Below are 17203 nucleotides of genomic sequence, written 5' to 3'. Positions count from 1 at the left end.
TCACATTGAGCTCATTATGATGATGCATTACCGAATGGGCCCAGAGATACCTCTCCGTCATACGGAGTGACAAATCCCAGTCTCGATCCGTGCCAACCCAACAGACACTTTCGGAGATACCCGTAGTGCACCTTTATAATCACCCAGTTACGTTGTGACGTTTGGTACACCCAAAGCACTCCTATGGCATCCGGGAGTTACAAGATCTCATGGTCTAAGGAAATGATACTTGACATTGGAAAAGCTCTAGCAAACGAACTACACGATCTTTGTGCTATGCTTAGGATTGGGTCTTGTCCATCACATCATTCTCCTAATGATGTGATCCCGTTATCAATGACATCCAATGTCCATAGTCAGGAAACCATGACTATCTGTTGATCAACGAGCTAGTCAACTAGAGGCTCACTAGGGACATGTTGTGGTATATGTATTCACACATGTATTACGATTTCCGGATAACACAATTATAGCATGAACAATAGACAATTATCATGAACAAGGAAATATAATAATAACCATTTTATTATTGCCTCTAGGGCATATTTCCAACAATTGGTGCTAGGGGGTGACTAGTAGTGTTGATTACATCTTGTAGTTGATTACTATATGGTTTATTTGGTGGAAGATTATATGTTCAGATCCATTATGCATATTAATACCCCTATGATCATGAGCATGTTTATTGTTTGTGAGTAGTTACTTTTGTTCTTGAGGTCACGAGAGAAATCATGTTGCAAGTAATCATGTGAATTTGATATGTGATATTTTGATAGTATGTATGTTGTGATTCCCTTAGTGGTGTCATGTTAACGTCGACTACATGACAATTCACCATACTTGGGCCAAAGGGAATGCATTGTGGAGTAGTAAATAGATGGTGGGTTGCGAGAGTGACAGAAACTTAAACCCCAGTTTATGCACTATCCCGTAAGGGACCGATTGGATACTAGAGTTTAATGCTATGGTTAGAATTTATTCTTAATACTTTTCTTGTACTTGCGGATGCTTGCGGGAGGGTTAATCATAAGTAGGAGGTTTGTTCAAGTAAGAACAACACCTAAGCACCGGTATCAAATTATCAAAGTAGCGAACACAAATCAAACCAACATGACGAAAGTAACTAGATGAAATTCCTGTGTACCCTCAAGAACGCTTTGCTTATCATAAGAGACCATTTTGGCCTATCGTTTGCCTCAAAAGGATTGGGCTACCTTGCTGCACTTTGGTTACTACTATCGTTACTTGCTCGTTACAAATTATCTTGCTATAAAACTACTCGCTACTTACAATTTCAACACTTGCAGACATTACCTTACTGAAAACTACTTGTCATTTCCTTCTGCTCCTCGTTGGGTTCGACACTCTTACTTATCGAAAAGAGCTACAATTGATCCCCTATACTTGTGGGCCATCAGGTTACGACGTTCGGACACACCATTTCGCCGTGGTGTTCCAGGTGGCGTAAGTTGTGAAACTTGCCACATTGTTTCAAATGAAGATCAAACTCGTAACTCAAATATTCACCTCCACGATCAGATTGTAGAAACTTTATTTTCTTGTTACGATGATTTTCCACTTCACTCTGAAATTCTTTGAACTTTTCAAATGTTTCAGACTTATGCTTCATTAAGTAGATATAACCATATCTGCTCAAATCATTTGTGAAGGTAACAAAAAAACGATACCCGCCACGAGCCTCAACACTCATTGGACCACATACATCGGTATGTATTATTTCCAATAAGTCAGTAGCTCGTTCCACTGTTCCGGAGAACGGAGTTTTAGTCATCTTGCCCATGAGGCACGGTTCGCAAGCACCAAGTGATTCATAATCAAGTGATTCCAAAAGCCCATCAGCATGGAGTTTCTTCATGCGCTTTATACTGATATGACCTAAATGGCAGTGCCACAAATAAGTTGCACTATCATTATCAACTTTGCATCTTTTGGCTTCAATGTTATGAACATGTGTATCATCACGATCGAGATTCAAAAAAAATAGACCACTAAGCAAGGGTGCATGACCATAAAAGATATTACTCATATAAATAGAACAACCATTATTCTCTGATTTAAATGGATAACCGTCTCGCATCAAACAAGATCCAGATATAATGTTCATGCTCAACGCTGGCACCAAATAACAATTATTTAGGTCTAAAACTAATCCCGAAGGTAGATGTAGAGGTAGCATGCCGACGGCGATCACATCGACCTTGGAACCATTTCCCACGTGCATCGTCACCTCGTCCTTAGCCAATCTTTGTTTAATCCGTAGCCCCTGTTTCGAGTTGCAAATATTAGCAACAGAACCAGTATCAAATACCTAGGCACTACTACGAGCATTAGTAAGGTACACACTAATAACATGTATATCAAATATACCTTGCACTTTGCCATCCTTCTTATCCGCCAAATACTTGGGGCAGTTCCGCTTCCAGTGACCAGTCCCTTTGCAGTAGAAGCACTCAGTTTCAGGCTTAGGTCTAGACTTGGGTTTCTTCTCCTGAGCAGCAACTTTCTTGCCATTCTTCTTGAAGTTCCCTTTCTTCCCTTTGCCCTTTTTCTTGAAACTAGTGGTCTTGTTGACCATCAACACTTGATGCTCCTTTTTGGTTTCTACCTCCGCAGCCTTTAGCATTGTGAAGATCTCGGGAATTGTCTTGTTCATCCCTTGCATATTATACTTCATCACGAAGCCTTTATAGTTTGGTGGCAGTGATTGAAGAACTCTGTCAATGACACTATCATCAGGAAGATTAACTCCCAGCTGAGTCAAGTGGTTATGGTACCCAGACATTCTGAGTATGGGTTCACTGATAGAACTATTCTCCTCCATTTTGCGGCTATAGAACTTGTTGGAGACTTCGTATCTCTCAACTCGGGCATTTCCTTGAAATATTAACTTCAATTTTTGGAGCATCTCATATGCTCCATGACGTTCAAAACGTCTTTGAAGTCCCGATTCTAAGCCGTAAAGCATGACATACTGGACTATCGAGTAGTCATCAGCTTTGCTCTGCCAGACGTTCTTAACGTCATGAGTAGCATCTGCAGCAGGCCTAGCACCTAGCGGTGCTTCCAGGACGTAATTCTTCTATGCAGCAATGAGGATAATCCTCAAGTTATGGACCCAGTCCGTGTAGTTGCTGCCATCATCTTTCAACTTAGCTTTCTCTAGGAACGCATTAAAATTCAAAGCAACATAGACATGCAAAATAACTATCAGGACTAAGTTCATGATAAATTAAAGTTCAATTAATCATATTACTTAAGAACTCCCACTTAGATAGACATCCCTCTAGTCATCTAAATGATCACGTGATCCAAATCAACTAAACCATGTCCGATCATCACGTGAGATGGAGTAGTTTTCAATGGTGAACATCACTATGTTGATCATATCTACTATATGATTCACGTTCGACCTTTCGGTCTCCGTGTTCCGAGGCCATATCTGCATATGCTAGGCTCGTCAAGTTTAACCCGAGTATATAGCGTGTGCAAAACTGGCTTGCACCCGTTGTATGTGAACGTAGAGCTTATCACACCCGATCATCACGTGGTGTCTCGGCACGACGAACTATAGCAATGGTGCATACTCAGGGAGAACACTTATACCTTGAATTTTAGTAAGGGATCATCTTATAACGCTACCGCCGTACTAGCAAAATAAGATGCATAAAAGACATCACATGCAATCAAAATATGTGACATGATATGGCCATCATCATCTTGTGCTCATGATCTCCATCACCGAAGCATCGTCATGATCTCCATCATCACCGGCACGACACCTTGACCTCCATCGTAGCATCGTTGTCGTCTAGCCAACTATTGCTTCTACGACTATCGCTACCGCTTAGTGATAAAGTAAAACAATTACATGGCGATTGCATTGCATACAATAAAGCGACAACCATATGGCTCCTGCCAGTTGCCGATAACTCTGTTACAAAACATGATCATCTCATACAACAATTTATATCACATCATGTCTTGACCATATCACATCATAGCAAGCCCTGCAAAAACAAGTTAGACGTCCTCTACTTTGTTGTTGCAAGTTTTACGTGGCTGCTACGGGCTTCTAGCAAGAACAGTTCTTACCTACGCATCAAAACCACAACGATTTTTCATCAAGTGTGATGTTTTAACCTTCAACAAGGACCGGGCGTAGTCAAACTTGATTCAACTAAAGTTGGAGAAACACACACCCGCTAGCCACCTGTGTGCGAAGCACGTCGGTAGAACCAATCTCATGAACGCGGTCATATAATGTCGGTCCGAGCCGCTTCATCAAACAATACCGCCGAATCAAAGTAAGACGTTGCTGGTAAACAGTATGACTATTATCGCCCACAACTCTTTGTGTTCTACTCGTGCATATAACATCTACGCATAGACCTGGCTCGGATGCCACTGTTGGGGAACGTAGTAATTTCAAAAAAAAAATCCTACGATCACGCAAGATCTATCTAGGAGATGCATAGCAATGAGAAGGGAGAGTGTGTCCACGTACCCTCGTAGACCGAAAGCGGAAGCGTTTAGTAACGCGGTTGATGTAGTCGAACTTCTTCGCGATCCAACCGATCGAAGTACCGAACGTACGGCACCTCCGTGTTCAGCACACGTTCAGATCGATGACGTCCCTCGTGCTCTTGATCCAGTTGAGGACGAGGGTGAGTTCCGTCAGCACGACGGCGTGGCGACGGTGATGATGATGATGTTACCGGCACAGGGCTTCGCCTAAGCACTACAGCAATATGATCGAGGTGTGTAACTGTGGAGGGGGGCACCGCACACGGTTAAGAGAAACTTGTGTGTTCTAGGGTGCCCCCTTGCCCCCGTATATAAAGGAGGGAGGGGGAGGCCGGCCGGCCCTAGGGGCGCGCCCAAGGAGAGGGAGTCCTACTAGGACTACTAGTCCTAGTAGGATTCCTCCAGAAGGAAGAGAGGGGGAAGGAAGGAGAGGGAGTAGGAAAGGGGGCGCCGCCCCCCATTCCCTTGTCCAATTCGGACTGCTAGGGGGGCGGCCTGCCCTGGCGGCCCTCCTCTCTCTCCAATAAGGCCCATGGTGGCCCATTAGTTCCCCCGGGGGCTTCCGGTAACCCCTCCGGCACTCCGTTTTTACCCGAAACTATCCAGAACACTTCCGGTGTTCGAATAACATGGTCCAATATATCAATCTTTATGTCTCGACCATTTCGGGACTCCTCGTCATGTCCGTGATCTCATCCAGGACTCCGAACAAACTTCGGTCATCAAAACACATAACTCATAATACAAATCGTCATCGAACGTTAAGCGTGCGGACCCTACGGGTTCGAGAACTATATAGACATGACCGAGACACATCTCCTGTCAATAACCAATAGCGGAACCTGGATGCTCATATTGGTTCCTACATATTCTATGAAGATCTTTATCGGTCAAACCGCATAACAACATACGTTGTTCCCTTTGTCATCGGTATGTTACTTGCCCTAGATACGATCGTCGGTATCATCATACCTAGTTCAATCTCGTTACCGGCAAGTCTCTTTACTCGTTCCGTAATACTTCATCCCACAACTAACTCATTAGTCACTTTACTTGCAAGGGTTATAGTGATGAGCATTACCGAGAGGGCCCAGAGATACCTCTCCGAAACACGGAGTGACAAATCCTAATCTCGATCTATGCCAACCCAACAAATACCTTCAGAGACACCTGTAGGGCATCTTTATAATCACCCATTTACGTTGTGACGTTTGATAGCACACAAAGTGTTCCTCCGGTATTCGGGAGTTGCATAATCTCATAGTCTGAGGAACATGTATAAGTCATGAAGAAAGCAGTAGCAATGAAACTGTAACGATCATAATGCTAAGTAACGAATGGGTCTTGTCCATCACATCATTCTCCTAATGATGTGATCCCTTTCATCAAATGACAACACATGTGTGTGGTTAGGAAACATAACCATGTTTGATAAAAGAGCTAGTCAAGTAGAGGCATACTAGGGACACTTATGTTTTGTCTATGTATTCACACATGTACTAAGTTTCCGGTTAATACAATTCTAGCATGAATAATAAACTTTATCATGAAATAAGGAAATAAATAATAACTTTGTTATTGCTCTAGGGCATATTTCCTTCAATAAGTATATGAGTTCTTTATGACTAATGTGAGTCCATGGATTATACGCACTCTTACCTTTTCGCAATTTGCTAGCCTCTACGGTACCGTGCATTGCCCTTTCTCACCTCGAGATGTGGTGCAAAATTCGGAGGTGCATCCAAACCCCATGATATTATACGCTCTATCACACATAAGCCTTATTATATCTTCCTCAAAACAGCCACCATACCTACCTATTATGGCCTTTCCACAGCCATTCCGAGATATATTGCCATGCAACTTCCACCGCTTCCATTTTGATGACTTGAGCATTCATTGTCATATTGCTTTGCATGATCATATAGCTGACATAGCAATTGTGGCTCAGCCACCGTTCATCATTTTTCATACATGTTACGCTAGATCATTGTACATCCTGATACACTGTCAGAGGCATTCATATAGAGTAATATTTTGTTCTAGGTATCGAGTTGTAATTTTTATTTCAGTTATAAGTAAATAGAAGTGTGATGATAATCATTATTCATTATTAGAGCATTTCTCCAGTGAGAAAAGGATGATGGAGACTATGATTCCCCCACAAGTCGGGATGAGACTCTGGACAATGAGAGAAAAAAAGAGAAAAAAAGAGAAAAAAGAAAAGAAAAGAAAGAAAAAAAAGGAAAGAAAAAAGAAAAAAACAAAGAAAAAGAGAGAGAAGGGGCAGTGTTACTATGCTTTACCACACTTGTGTTTCAAAGTAGCACCATGTTTTTCATATAGAGAGTCTCCTATTTATTCACTGTCATATACTAGTGGGAATTTTTCATTCTAGAACTTGGCTTGTATATTCCGATGATGGGCTTCCTCAAATGCCCAAGGTCTTCATGAGAAAGCAAGTTGGATGCACACCCACTTAGTTTTCATATTGAGATTTCATACACTTATAGCTCTTAGTGCATCCGTTGCATGGAAATCCCTACTCCTCACATTGATACCAATTGATGGGCATCTCCATAGCCCGTTTGTTAGCCACGTCGATGTGAGACTTTCTTACTTTTTTGTCTTCTCTATATTTACCCCTATCATCATACTCTATTCCACCCGTAGTGCTATATCCATGGCTCGCGCTCATGTATTGCGTGAGGGTTGAAAAAGCTGAAGCGCGTTAAAAAGTATGAACCAATTGCTCGGCTTGTCATTGGGGTTGTGCATGATAAATACTTTGTGTTACGAAGACAGAGCTTGACAAGACTATATGATTTTGTAGGGATAGCTTTTCTTTAGCGTTGATATTTTGAAAGACATGATTGTTTGTTGGGATGCCTGAGTATTGATGTCTTTATGTCAAATTATAGACTATTGCTTTGAATCACTTATGTCTTAATATTCATGCCATGACTAGATATATGATCAAGTTTATATTAGGTAGCATTCCATATCAAAAATTATCTTTTTTATCATTTACCTACTCGAGGACGAGCAGAAATTAAGTTTGGGGGTGTTGATATGTCTCCGTCGTATATATAATTTTTGATTGTTTCATGCCAATATTATACAACTTTCACATATTTTTGACAACATTTTATATGATTTATTTGGTCTAACATATTGATCCAGTGCCCTATGCCAGTTCATGTTTGTTGCATGTTTTTCATTTCGTAGAAAATCCATATCAAACAAAGTCCAAACGCGATAAATTTTTACGGAGAATTATTTTGGAATATATGTGATTTTTGGGAGGTGGAATCAACGCAAACGGGGGCCCATAGTGACCACAACCCACTAGGGCACGCCGGGTACCCCTAGCGCACCCACGTATCTTGTGCCCTCCTCGAACCTCGGTTGGGGCCCTTCTTCTGGTGCAATAAAGATAATTTATGGAAAAAATCGTGTAAAAATTTCAGCACAATCGGAGTTATGGATCTCCGGGAATTTAAGAAACGGTGAAGAGCCAGATCTGGGGAGCACGAAACAGAAGATGACAGAGAGACAGATCCAATCTCGGAGGGGCTCTCGCCCCTCCGCCGCCATGGAGGCCATGGACCAGAGAGGGAACTCTCCTCCCATCTAGGGGGAGGCCAAGGAAGAAGAAGGAGCAGGGGGTTCTCTCCCCCTCTCTCCCTGTGGCGTCGGAGTGCCGCCGGGGCAAGGATCGTGACGGCGATCTACATCAACAATCTTGCTACCGTCAACACCAACTTTCTCCCCCCCTCTGCAGCGGTGTAACACCTCTTCCCCCCGCTGTAATCTCTACTTAAACATGGTGCTCAACTCCATATATTATTTCCCAATGATCTATGGTTATCCTATGATGTTTGAGTAGATCTGTTTTGTCCTGTGGGTTAATCGTGATCTTGGTTGGTATGATTGTATATTTTATTTATGGTGCTGTCCTACGGTGCCCTCCGTCTCGCGCAAACGTGAGGGGTCCCCGCTGTAGGGTGTTGCAATATGTTCATGATTTGCTTATGGTGGGTTGCGAGAGTGACATAAACTTAAACCCGAGTAGGTGGGTTTTTGCGTATGGGATAAAGAGGACTTGATACTTAATGTTATGGTTGGGTTTCATGACCTTAATGATCTTTAGTAGTTGCTGATGCTTGCTAGGGGTCCAATCATAAGTGCATATGATCCAAGTAGAGAAAGTATGTTAGCTCATGCCTCTTCCTCATATATAATTGCAAGAATGATTATCGGTACTTGTTATCGATTGCCTAGGGACAAATGACTTTCTTGTGGACAAAAGCCATCTACTTTTATTACCTTGCAATTTACTCGTAGTTTTATTCTCGCAAAGTAATCGTAGTTTTATTCTTGAAAAATAGTTTCATACTTGTTTTCGGTAAAGCAAACATCAAGTGTGCGTAGAGTTGTATAGGTGGTCGATAGAACTTGAGGGAATATTTGTTCTACCTTTAGCTCCTCGTTGGGTTCGACACTCTTATTTATCGAAGAAGGCTACAAATGATCCCCTATACTTGTGAGTTATCACTCCTCATCGTCAGATGAAGAATCATTCGAGTCGCAAAGGAAATTGTGGAAAAAGAACTCGTCGACGGAGTCCATTTATACCTTGCAGGCAAACCGTTGAACAGTTTGCGGGCGTCGTCGAAGAAGCAGGCCGGCAAAGAGATGTGCGCCTCCCCTGGACTAGGTAGCTGGCCAGGCGGTGTCCGGCGAGCATGGAGGCATCAGACGAGCGTGCCCGCGTTGTCGAAGGAGCTGGCCGGGGGCGCGGGGCCGTGGTGGTGCTCGCGGAATCGTCGGGGCGGGGGGACGGGGAGCTGCAGTGTCCCAGCGGCGAGGTAGTGGCGGTGGCAACGTGGGAAGGTGGCATGCTACAGGGAAGGTATGTGGGTGTGGACTGCTGACGAGGGCACCAGAACTGGGCGGCGGCGGTGACGGGGTGGGGCGGCCGGGGGCTTGCTGTCGATGGGAGGAAGAGAATGGCCTATGTGCCACCAATTGACAGGCCAGTGAGAGGAATAGGCGAGCGACATGCGTGTCCGCCTCGTGTCCGTGCCGACACAAATGAGGTCCAAATTTTGGCCAGGAATAGGTCGCCTGGTGGACGAAAAGCGAACTCGCGTTCGTTTTGATCTGTGCCTTGGGCCAACTTTTGTGTTTGTTTTGATCTAAATGGACAGACGCAGAAATGGGTCAGCGCGTTGGAGTTGCTCTTAGGCCAACTCCAGCGCACGACCCCAAATGGACGTTCGGTTTGGCCTATTTTCGTCCGTTTGGGGCGGCAATGGGGTCGCCCATGTCCGCTTGGGGCCGTTGGGTTGTCGGTGCGCCCAACATGCGGCCGCACCCCAAATCTGTCTAGGGTGGACGTGATTAAAAAAACACAAAAACTAAAATGAAATGCCAAAAAAATGCAAACATAATTAAACATCACGACCACAAAACGGCCTAGTTCCACAGTTCACATAGACTTAATTAACATAAAAAACAAAAAAAAATCTGCCGCCCGCGCGTTCCTGCCGTGCCCGTCGATGCCGTGGCCGCCGTTGTCGTCGTTGTCGCTGACGAGGTCGACGTAGGTCAGCGGCGTCCAGAGGTGGGACGGCGGTGCCTGGTACACGCGGGTGGTCTCGATGGCGGGAGGTGCCTGCACCACATCCTCCCGTGGCGACGCCTCCTGCTCCTGTGACCGTGGCGGCATAGGGCACCAGTTCACGCCCCCCACGGCGTCGGCCATCTCCGGAGCCGTGCACGACCAGCTCCACCGTTCGCCCACCAGGCCTGGGTGGAACGTGGCCACGGGCTCCTCCTCCAGCACCTCCTCCCTCCATGGCGCCTCCTCCACCGCCTGCACCATCTCCAGCTTGGGGAAGGCGACGTCGCTGGCGGCAGAGAGGGCCATCATGGTCTCCAGGCCCTCCCACTGCTGCTCATCGTGCATGTTCATGGAGTCTTCCATGACACATCGAAGCAGCCAGGCCTCCTCCTCCTCCTCTGTCATGCGAGGAGGAGGTGGTGGCGACGGAGAGGGCGGCGGCGTCGGCGTGATGCCGCGCACCACCCTATGCCCGCACACTTGGGGAGGGCTCGGAGCGCGCGCGCGGCGCTCACGTGGCCGACGCGCCCCCGACGAGGTGCCGCCGAAGAAAGAGGCGCGCCACATTTCGTGCTCGTCCTGGAACCAAGTGTCCCAGAGGTCGGAGTCGACGGCATACCTGGGGTCGTAGTAGAGGTCGTCCGGCAGGAGACGGCGGCGGTGCTCGATCTCCTCGCGGCGCGCACAGCCGCTCAACGGGACCGGCGGGATCAGCACCCGGTCGGCAGAGAGATGCCAGTTATTGGGGAGGTGCACGTCACTCCAGGGGAACGGCGTCCTTGTCTCCCAATAACGACGGCATACATCCGCATGGATGTAGTGCCGGTCGCGCTCGCCGGCGGCCGTAGGGGCGATGGAGAATGCGGGCGGCGCGGGGGCCCTTCACGGTGGTGATGCAGGCTCCTCTTTGACGCCGCGGTGGCGGCGGCCCGAGGACGAGCCAGCCTCGTGGTCGTGCTTCCCCTTTCAGTGGTGTTCCAGAACCCCATGGCTGCGTGGCGGCCGGCCGGCGAGATCGAGGACGGGGAGAGGAAGAGCTAGGATTTGGGAAGTGTCGGGTTTTGAGGAGGCAGCACGGGCTGGAGTGGGGAGTGTGGACTGTGACCGGTCCACGACTTCCCATTTAAGAACGACGGCGACCGTTCGCCTAGGCGGATGACAGGTGGGGCCGACCGTGCGTGCGCATTAATGTCGGGCGGTGGGAGGTAGGTGGCCGCCTGCCACGCGGCCCCGAAGCGGACGAGCGACGTGTCTGTTTGCTGTCCGCCGCGACCCAAACCTGGCCCATGTTTGCGCTCGAAATGAGTCGGCCCGGACACAAAACGGACCAGATGGGTCCAGGCCGTCGCGCGTTGGGCCGTCTGGCTTGTCCGTTTTGCCCCAAACGAATGGGGCCGGACGGGATGGGGTCGCGCGCTGGAGTTGGCCTTAAGGCTATGAAGCTCCGGAATGGGGAATTAGAGCAACTCCAATGGGGCGACCCATTTCGTCCGCCGCCGTCCGTTTGGGTCGGCGCGGACACAAAAGGCGGCCCAACGCGCCGACCCAAACGGACGCGCGTCCGCTTTTCGTCCGCGAGCAACCCATTCCCGGCCCATTTTTGAGCCGGATTTGCGTCGGCGCGGACACGCGACGGACGCACGCACGCTCGCCTTCTCCTCTCCCCGGGCCCGCTGGTCGGTGGCACATTGGCCTCCCCCCTGACCCCCTAGCCAACAGCAACCCCCGCCCACCTCCTTCGTCGTCGCCGCCGCCGCCCATTTTTGCCGGTGACTCTGCCAGCTGCCGCCGCCTCCACATCCGCCCAGCAACGCCGCCCACCCCCCTCCCCCCCCCCCCCCCCGCCGCCTCCCGTCACCCGCCACCGCCGTCTTGCCGCCAGGGAGCAAACGGCTTCCCGCCGCCGCTCCCCCCACCGCACAGCCGCCCGCGACCAAGAAGCCGCCTCGCCGCCCCACTCATAGGACGCCGGCAGGGCAGCTAGCTGGTCCGTGCGCGCCGCGACTCCCCTAGCCGGCCGTCTCCTTCTTCGACGCCCGCAAGCTGTTCGATAGTTTGCCAAGGTATGAAAATGAACTCCGCTGACGAGTTCTTTTTCCACAATTTCCTTTGCGACTCCAACGATTTGTCGTCCGACGACGAGGAGGAGATATTGGCTGCCGTGTTGGTCCATCACCACCTCAACAGCCAGCGACCGTTGTTCCGTGGCTCCATTCCGGGCCACCTTCCGGCGTTGAATCGCAACCAAGAGAGCGGGCATTTCCTTCTTTGGAAGGACTACTTTGATACAACAAACCCGTTGTTCAAACATTAAAAATTCCGCCGCCGTTTCCGTACGAGTAGGCATCTTTTCAACCGTATTAGAGAGGGGGTGGTCGGCTATGATGACTATTTCGAGTGCAAAGAGGATGCCGTCGGCAAGATCGGTTTCTCCTCTTATCAGAAATGCACTGCCGCCATCCGAATGCTGGCATACTGAGTGCCCGGTGATCTCATTGACGAGTATGTTCGTATGAGTGAGTCTACATGCCTAGAGTCCCTGTATAAGTTCTGCAAGGCTGTTATTGTTGTGTTTGGCCCTGAGTACTTGAGAGAGCCGACAGCTGAAGATACAACCCGTTTGTTGGCGATGAATGCCAGAAGGGGCTTCCCAGGGATGCTTGGCAGCATAGACTGCATGCACTGGGAGTGGAAGAACTGTCCTTCTGCTTGGCAAGGGCAGTATAAGGGACATGTCAGGGTTTGCACTGTCATACTAGAGGCCATGGCGTCTCAAAATCTCTGGATCTGGCACTCTTTCTTTGGCATGGCTGGATCACACAATGATATCAACGTGCTTTAGCGCTCGCCGGTGTTTGCTAGTCTTGCCGAAGGCAACAGCCCACCGGTGAACTTTACTGTCAACGGCCGCAACTACGACAAAGGATACTACCTGGGTGACGGTATCTATCCTCAGTGGACCACTATTGTCAAGACAATACCCAACCCTGTCGAAGAGAAGAAGAAAAGATTTGCCCAAGAACAAGAGAGTGCTAGGAAGGATGTCGAGCGTGCCTTTGGTGTTTTGCAATCTCGATGGGGCATCGTTCGGTATCCTGCTAATACCTGGAGCACGCAGAAACTGTGGGAGGTGATGACTGTTTGTGTGATCATGCACAATATGATCGTAGAAGACGAGCGCCTGGAACGTCTGTATGATCAAGGGTTTCAGTTTCATGGTGAGAATGTTGTGCCTCAACATGGAGTAGCGGCAACTTTTGAATAGTTCACCCAATTTCATGAAGACATGCGTGATTGGGAAACTCACGTGCAACTGCAAAATGATTTAATTGAGCATATGTGGGCTCATGTTGGCAACCAATAAATGTATCTTCTTTTACTCCCTCCGTTCCTAAATATTTGTCTTCCTAGACATTTCAAACAGACTGCCACATACAGATGTATGTAGACATATTTTAGAGTGTAGATTCACTCATTTTGCTCCATATGTAGTCACTTGGTGAAATATCTAGAAAGACAAATATTTAGGAACGGAGGGAGTATTTGTTTGCAAAACTATGTGAAACATTTTTATTTGTATCCGGCTTGTAAAACTATACTATTTTATTCGGTGAACTATGTTTGACAATATGCTTGAATGCAAATCAATGTAATATTTGGGTCGGCGTGTTAGGCCGTGCTGCCGACCCAAATCTAAAAGAGGGCGGCCGCCGGGCGGGCGGCCGACCCGACAAAGAGCGGACAAAAGCGTCGTTCGTTTGGATCGGGCCCGTTGAAGTTGCTCTTAAGCGGAGGATGACCAGGAGAGCCCAAAGAAAGAAAGAGAGTGGCGTCAGTACAAGAAAGGACAGAAAGTGGAGATCGACATAATCCGACACTCAATCTGCTGCTGGGATGCATGGGCCCTGCATCTGCATGCCATTCTGATCTGCCAATAGGATCACGAGTTCTTCTCATCATTCGTGTCACATATCTATCAACTCACAGCCACAAGATAGCAACGCATCACGCGCGCGCAAATGACCAAAAAAATAACTAGGGGACGTTGGAAATTCCCAAGTCAAACGTGGTAGGCGCCGCTGCATATTGTATCAGCTATCTTCTGGCTTCCAGTCTTCGCCCGCTGAGTTTCTTATTCGAGCGGGTGACAAGGCAAGAAAGCTCCATCGACGAACCAATCGCCCCACTGCTAGACATGGATCCCGCCGCCGGCGAGAAGCCGCACGCCGTGTGCCTGCCGTTCCCGGCGCAGGGGCACATCACGCCGATGATGAAGCTGGCCAAGGTGCTCCGCTGCAGGGGCTTCCACGTCACCTTCGTCAGCACCGAGTACAACCACCGACGCCTCATCCGCTCCCGCGGGCCGAGCGCCGCCGCGGGCCTCCCCGGCTTCGTCTTCGCCACCATCCCCGACGGCCTTCCCTCGTCGGACGCCGACGTCACGCAGGACCCGCCGTCGCTCTGCTACTCCATCATGACCACCTGCCTCCCCCACTTCAAGAATCTACTCGCTGGCCTCAACGGCAGCACGTCCGGGGCGCCGCCGGTCACGTGCATCGTGGCGGACGGCCTCATGAGCTTCGCCGTGGACGCCGCGAGGGAGCTCGGCGTGCCGTGCGCTCTGTTCTGGACGGCCAGCGCCTGCGGCTACATGGGCTACCGGAACTTCCGCCCTCTCATCGACCGGGGCATCATTCCCCTCAAAGGCTAGCTATGAATTCCTCATCTTCTTCCTTCAAAATTTTGACTTGGCCTAAATCTCCAATTTCTCAACAACGAATTGATTTTTGCGTGGAGATCGAACAGACGAAGAGCAGCTGACCAACGGGTTCATGGACATGGCGGTGGACTGGGCGCCCGGGCTGAGCAAGCACATGCGGCTGAAGGACTTCCCGAGCTTCCTCCGCACGACGGACCGCGACGACACCCTGCTGACCTTCCAGCTACACCAAGTGGAGCGCGCGGAGGCGGCCGACGCCGTCATCATCAACACCATGGACCAGCTCGAGCAGCCGGCGCTCGACGCGATGCGCGCCATCATACCGGCCATCTACACCATCGGCCCGCTCAACTCCCTCGCCGACCAAACCATCCCCCGCGGGGACCCCCTGCGCACGGTGAGCTCCAGCCTCTGGAAAGAGGACGACGTCTGCCTGCCGTGGCTCGACGGCAAGAGGGCCCGCTCCGTGGTGTACGTGAACTTCGGGAGCGTGACCGTGATGAGCAGCCACGAGCTGGCGGAGTTCGCGTGGGGGCTGGCCAACAGCGGCCAGGAGTTCCTCTGGATCGTCAGGCCGGACGTCGTGAGGAGCAGCGAGGCCGCCGGCGCCGGCGCCGCGCTGCCCCCCGGGTTCTTGCAGGCGACCAGGGACAGGGGCCTCGTGGCGAGCTGGTGCGACCAGGAGGCGGTGCTGCGGCACGATGCCGTGTGCGCCTTCCTGACGCACAGCGGGTGGAACTCGACGGTGGAGGCCCTCTGCGGCGGCGTGCCGATGCTGTGCTGGCCCTTCTTCGCGGAGCAGCAGACCAACTGCCGGTACAAGTGCGCCGAGTGGGGGGTGGCGATGGAGATCGGCGACAACGTGCGGCGGGAGGTGGTCGAGGGGAGGATCAAGGAGGCGGTGGGCGGGGACAAGGGCAGGGAGATGAGGAAGAGAGCGGCCGAGTGGAGGGAGGTGGCTGTCCGGTCCATGGCGAGATCGTTGACTAATCTTGATTCGCTCATCCATGGTGTGTTGCTCTCTGGCAAGAATAGTTAGCTTCTCTTTTCTTTCCAGCTCGATCGACCAATGATCGAGCAAACATGATCGGGACACGAAAATTTTAGAATTTTTTATTTTTCCTAGTATTTATTTTTAATTTCCCTATGCATTTTCGGGTTTGCACGCTCCTAACAGATTGGATGGATGGATGTATCGAAATGGGATTCGCTAATGGTTTTCGTAGCTGTTGTAGTGAGCCCCATTTTCTTAACGAAAACCGGGGCCGTGTGGTCCGTCTATTCAAAAGATAAATAAAGATCAGTTTTAACCAGAGGTGATAATGGGATTGTTTGGAACGTCAATGTGTACTATTAGCTATTGGTTTACTTGATTGATATAAGGGCTCGGAGAAGAATGAAAGAACTCGTGAATGCCAACCAATCTGCATTCATTCACGGCAGAAATTTACATGATAACTTTCTGCTGGTGAGACATGTGGCTAGAAGGATGCATGCGCGGAAGATTGATATTTCAAGGGCTTTTGACTCACTACCGTGGCCTTTCCTCTTTGAGTTATTGCAAGCCAAAGGCTTTGGACAAAATTTCACTCGATGGGTGCAAATTCTGCTACAAACTGCGAGCACGAAGGTGATTATTAATGGTTGTACAAGGAGAAATTTCTCATATGCCAAGGGCTTAGGAGATCCCGTCTCCCCGCTGCTCTACGTCATAGCGATGGATGTGCTCACGACACTAATCACCAAGGCTACATCTGAGGGTCCTCTTTCCTCTTACCCGGGAATAACAGCAACACAGAGGCTATCCATTTACGCCGATGATGTAGCTCTTTTTGTACGCCTCCCTCTGCTATCGATCTCTCATGCCTCGGATGTGTGCTCATTGTCTTTGGAGAGGCCTCAGGCCACATGATTGAGACTCAACTACACAAAGACATCCGCTATACTCATAAGAGGATATCAAGATGACATAGATAGAGTTGGACAGTGCCTACAATGTCAATTTGGAGCCTTCCCTTGCTTGATCGGGTTAAGAACTTCATGCCATCCTGGCAGCGTGGCCTTATACAGGGACCGGGAAGATTGATACTAGTAAAGATCGTTATTGCGGCAAGACCGTCGCATCACTTGCTAGTGTTAGATGCACCACAGTGGGTTTTTGAAGAGATAGATGCTTGGATGAGGTCCTTTTTTTGGCCGGAAAAGAGCATACAAATGGAGGGCAATGCCTGGTTGCATGGAACACTATATGTAGGCCAACTCAGTTTGGAGGTCTGGGTGTGAAGAACTTGAAACTGCAAGCTCTCGCC

At 49.2% G+C, this 17203-nt stretch overlaps 1 protein-coding gene across 1 annotated transcript; it reads left to right on the top strand.

Moving 5' to 3' along the window:
• Window positions 1–14175: 14175 nt before the first annotated feature.
• On the top strand, window positions 14176–16217 carry LOC109778129 (7-deoxyloganetin glucosyltransferase). The gene is made up of 2 exons (XM_020336684.4): window positions 14176–14880; window positions 14981–16217. The coding sequence occupies exons 1-2, from the start codon at window positions 14370–14372 to the stop codon at window positions 15931–15933; spliced, it is 1464 nt and encodes a 487-aa protein (XP_020192273.1). The 5' UTR covers window positions 14176–14369; the 3' UTR covers window positions 15934–16217.
• The last annotated feature ends 986 nt before the right edge of the window (window positions 16218–17203 follow it).

Source organism: Aegilops tauschii, chromosome 5 (assembly GCF_002575655.3).
Source record: "Aegilops tauschii subsp. strangulata cultivar AL8/78 chromosome 5, Aet v6.0, whole genome shotgun sequence".
Lineage (NCBI taxonomy): Eukaryota > Viridiplantae > Streptophyta > Magnoliopsida > Poales > Poaceae > Aegilops > Aegilops tauschii.
This window is presented reverse-complemented; position numbering and strand designations above follow the sequence as displayed.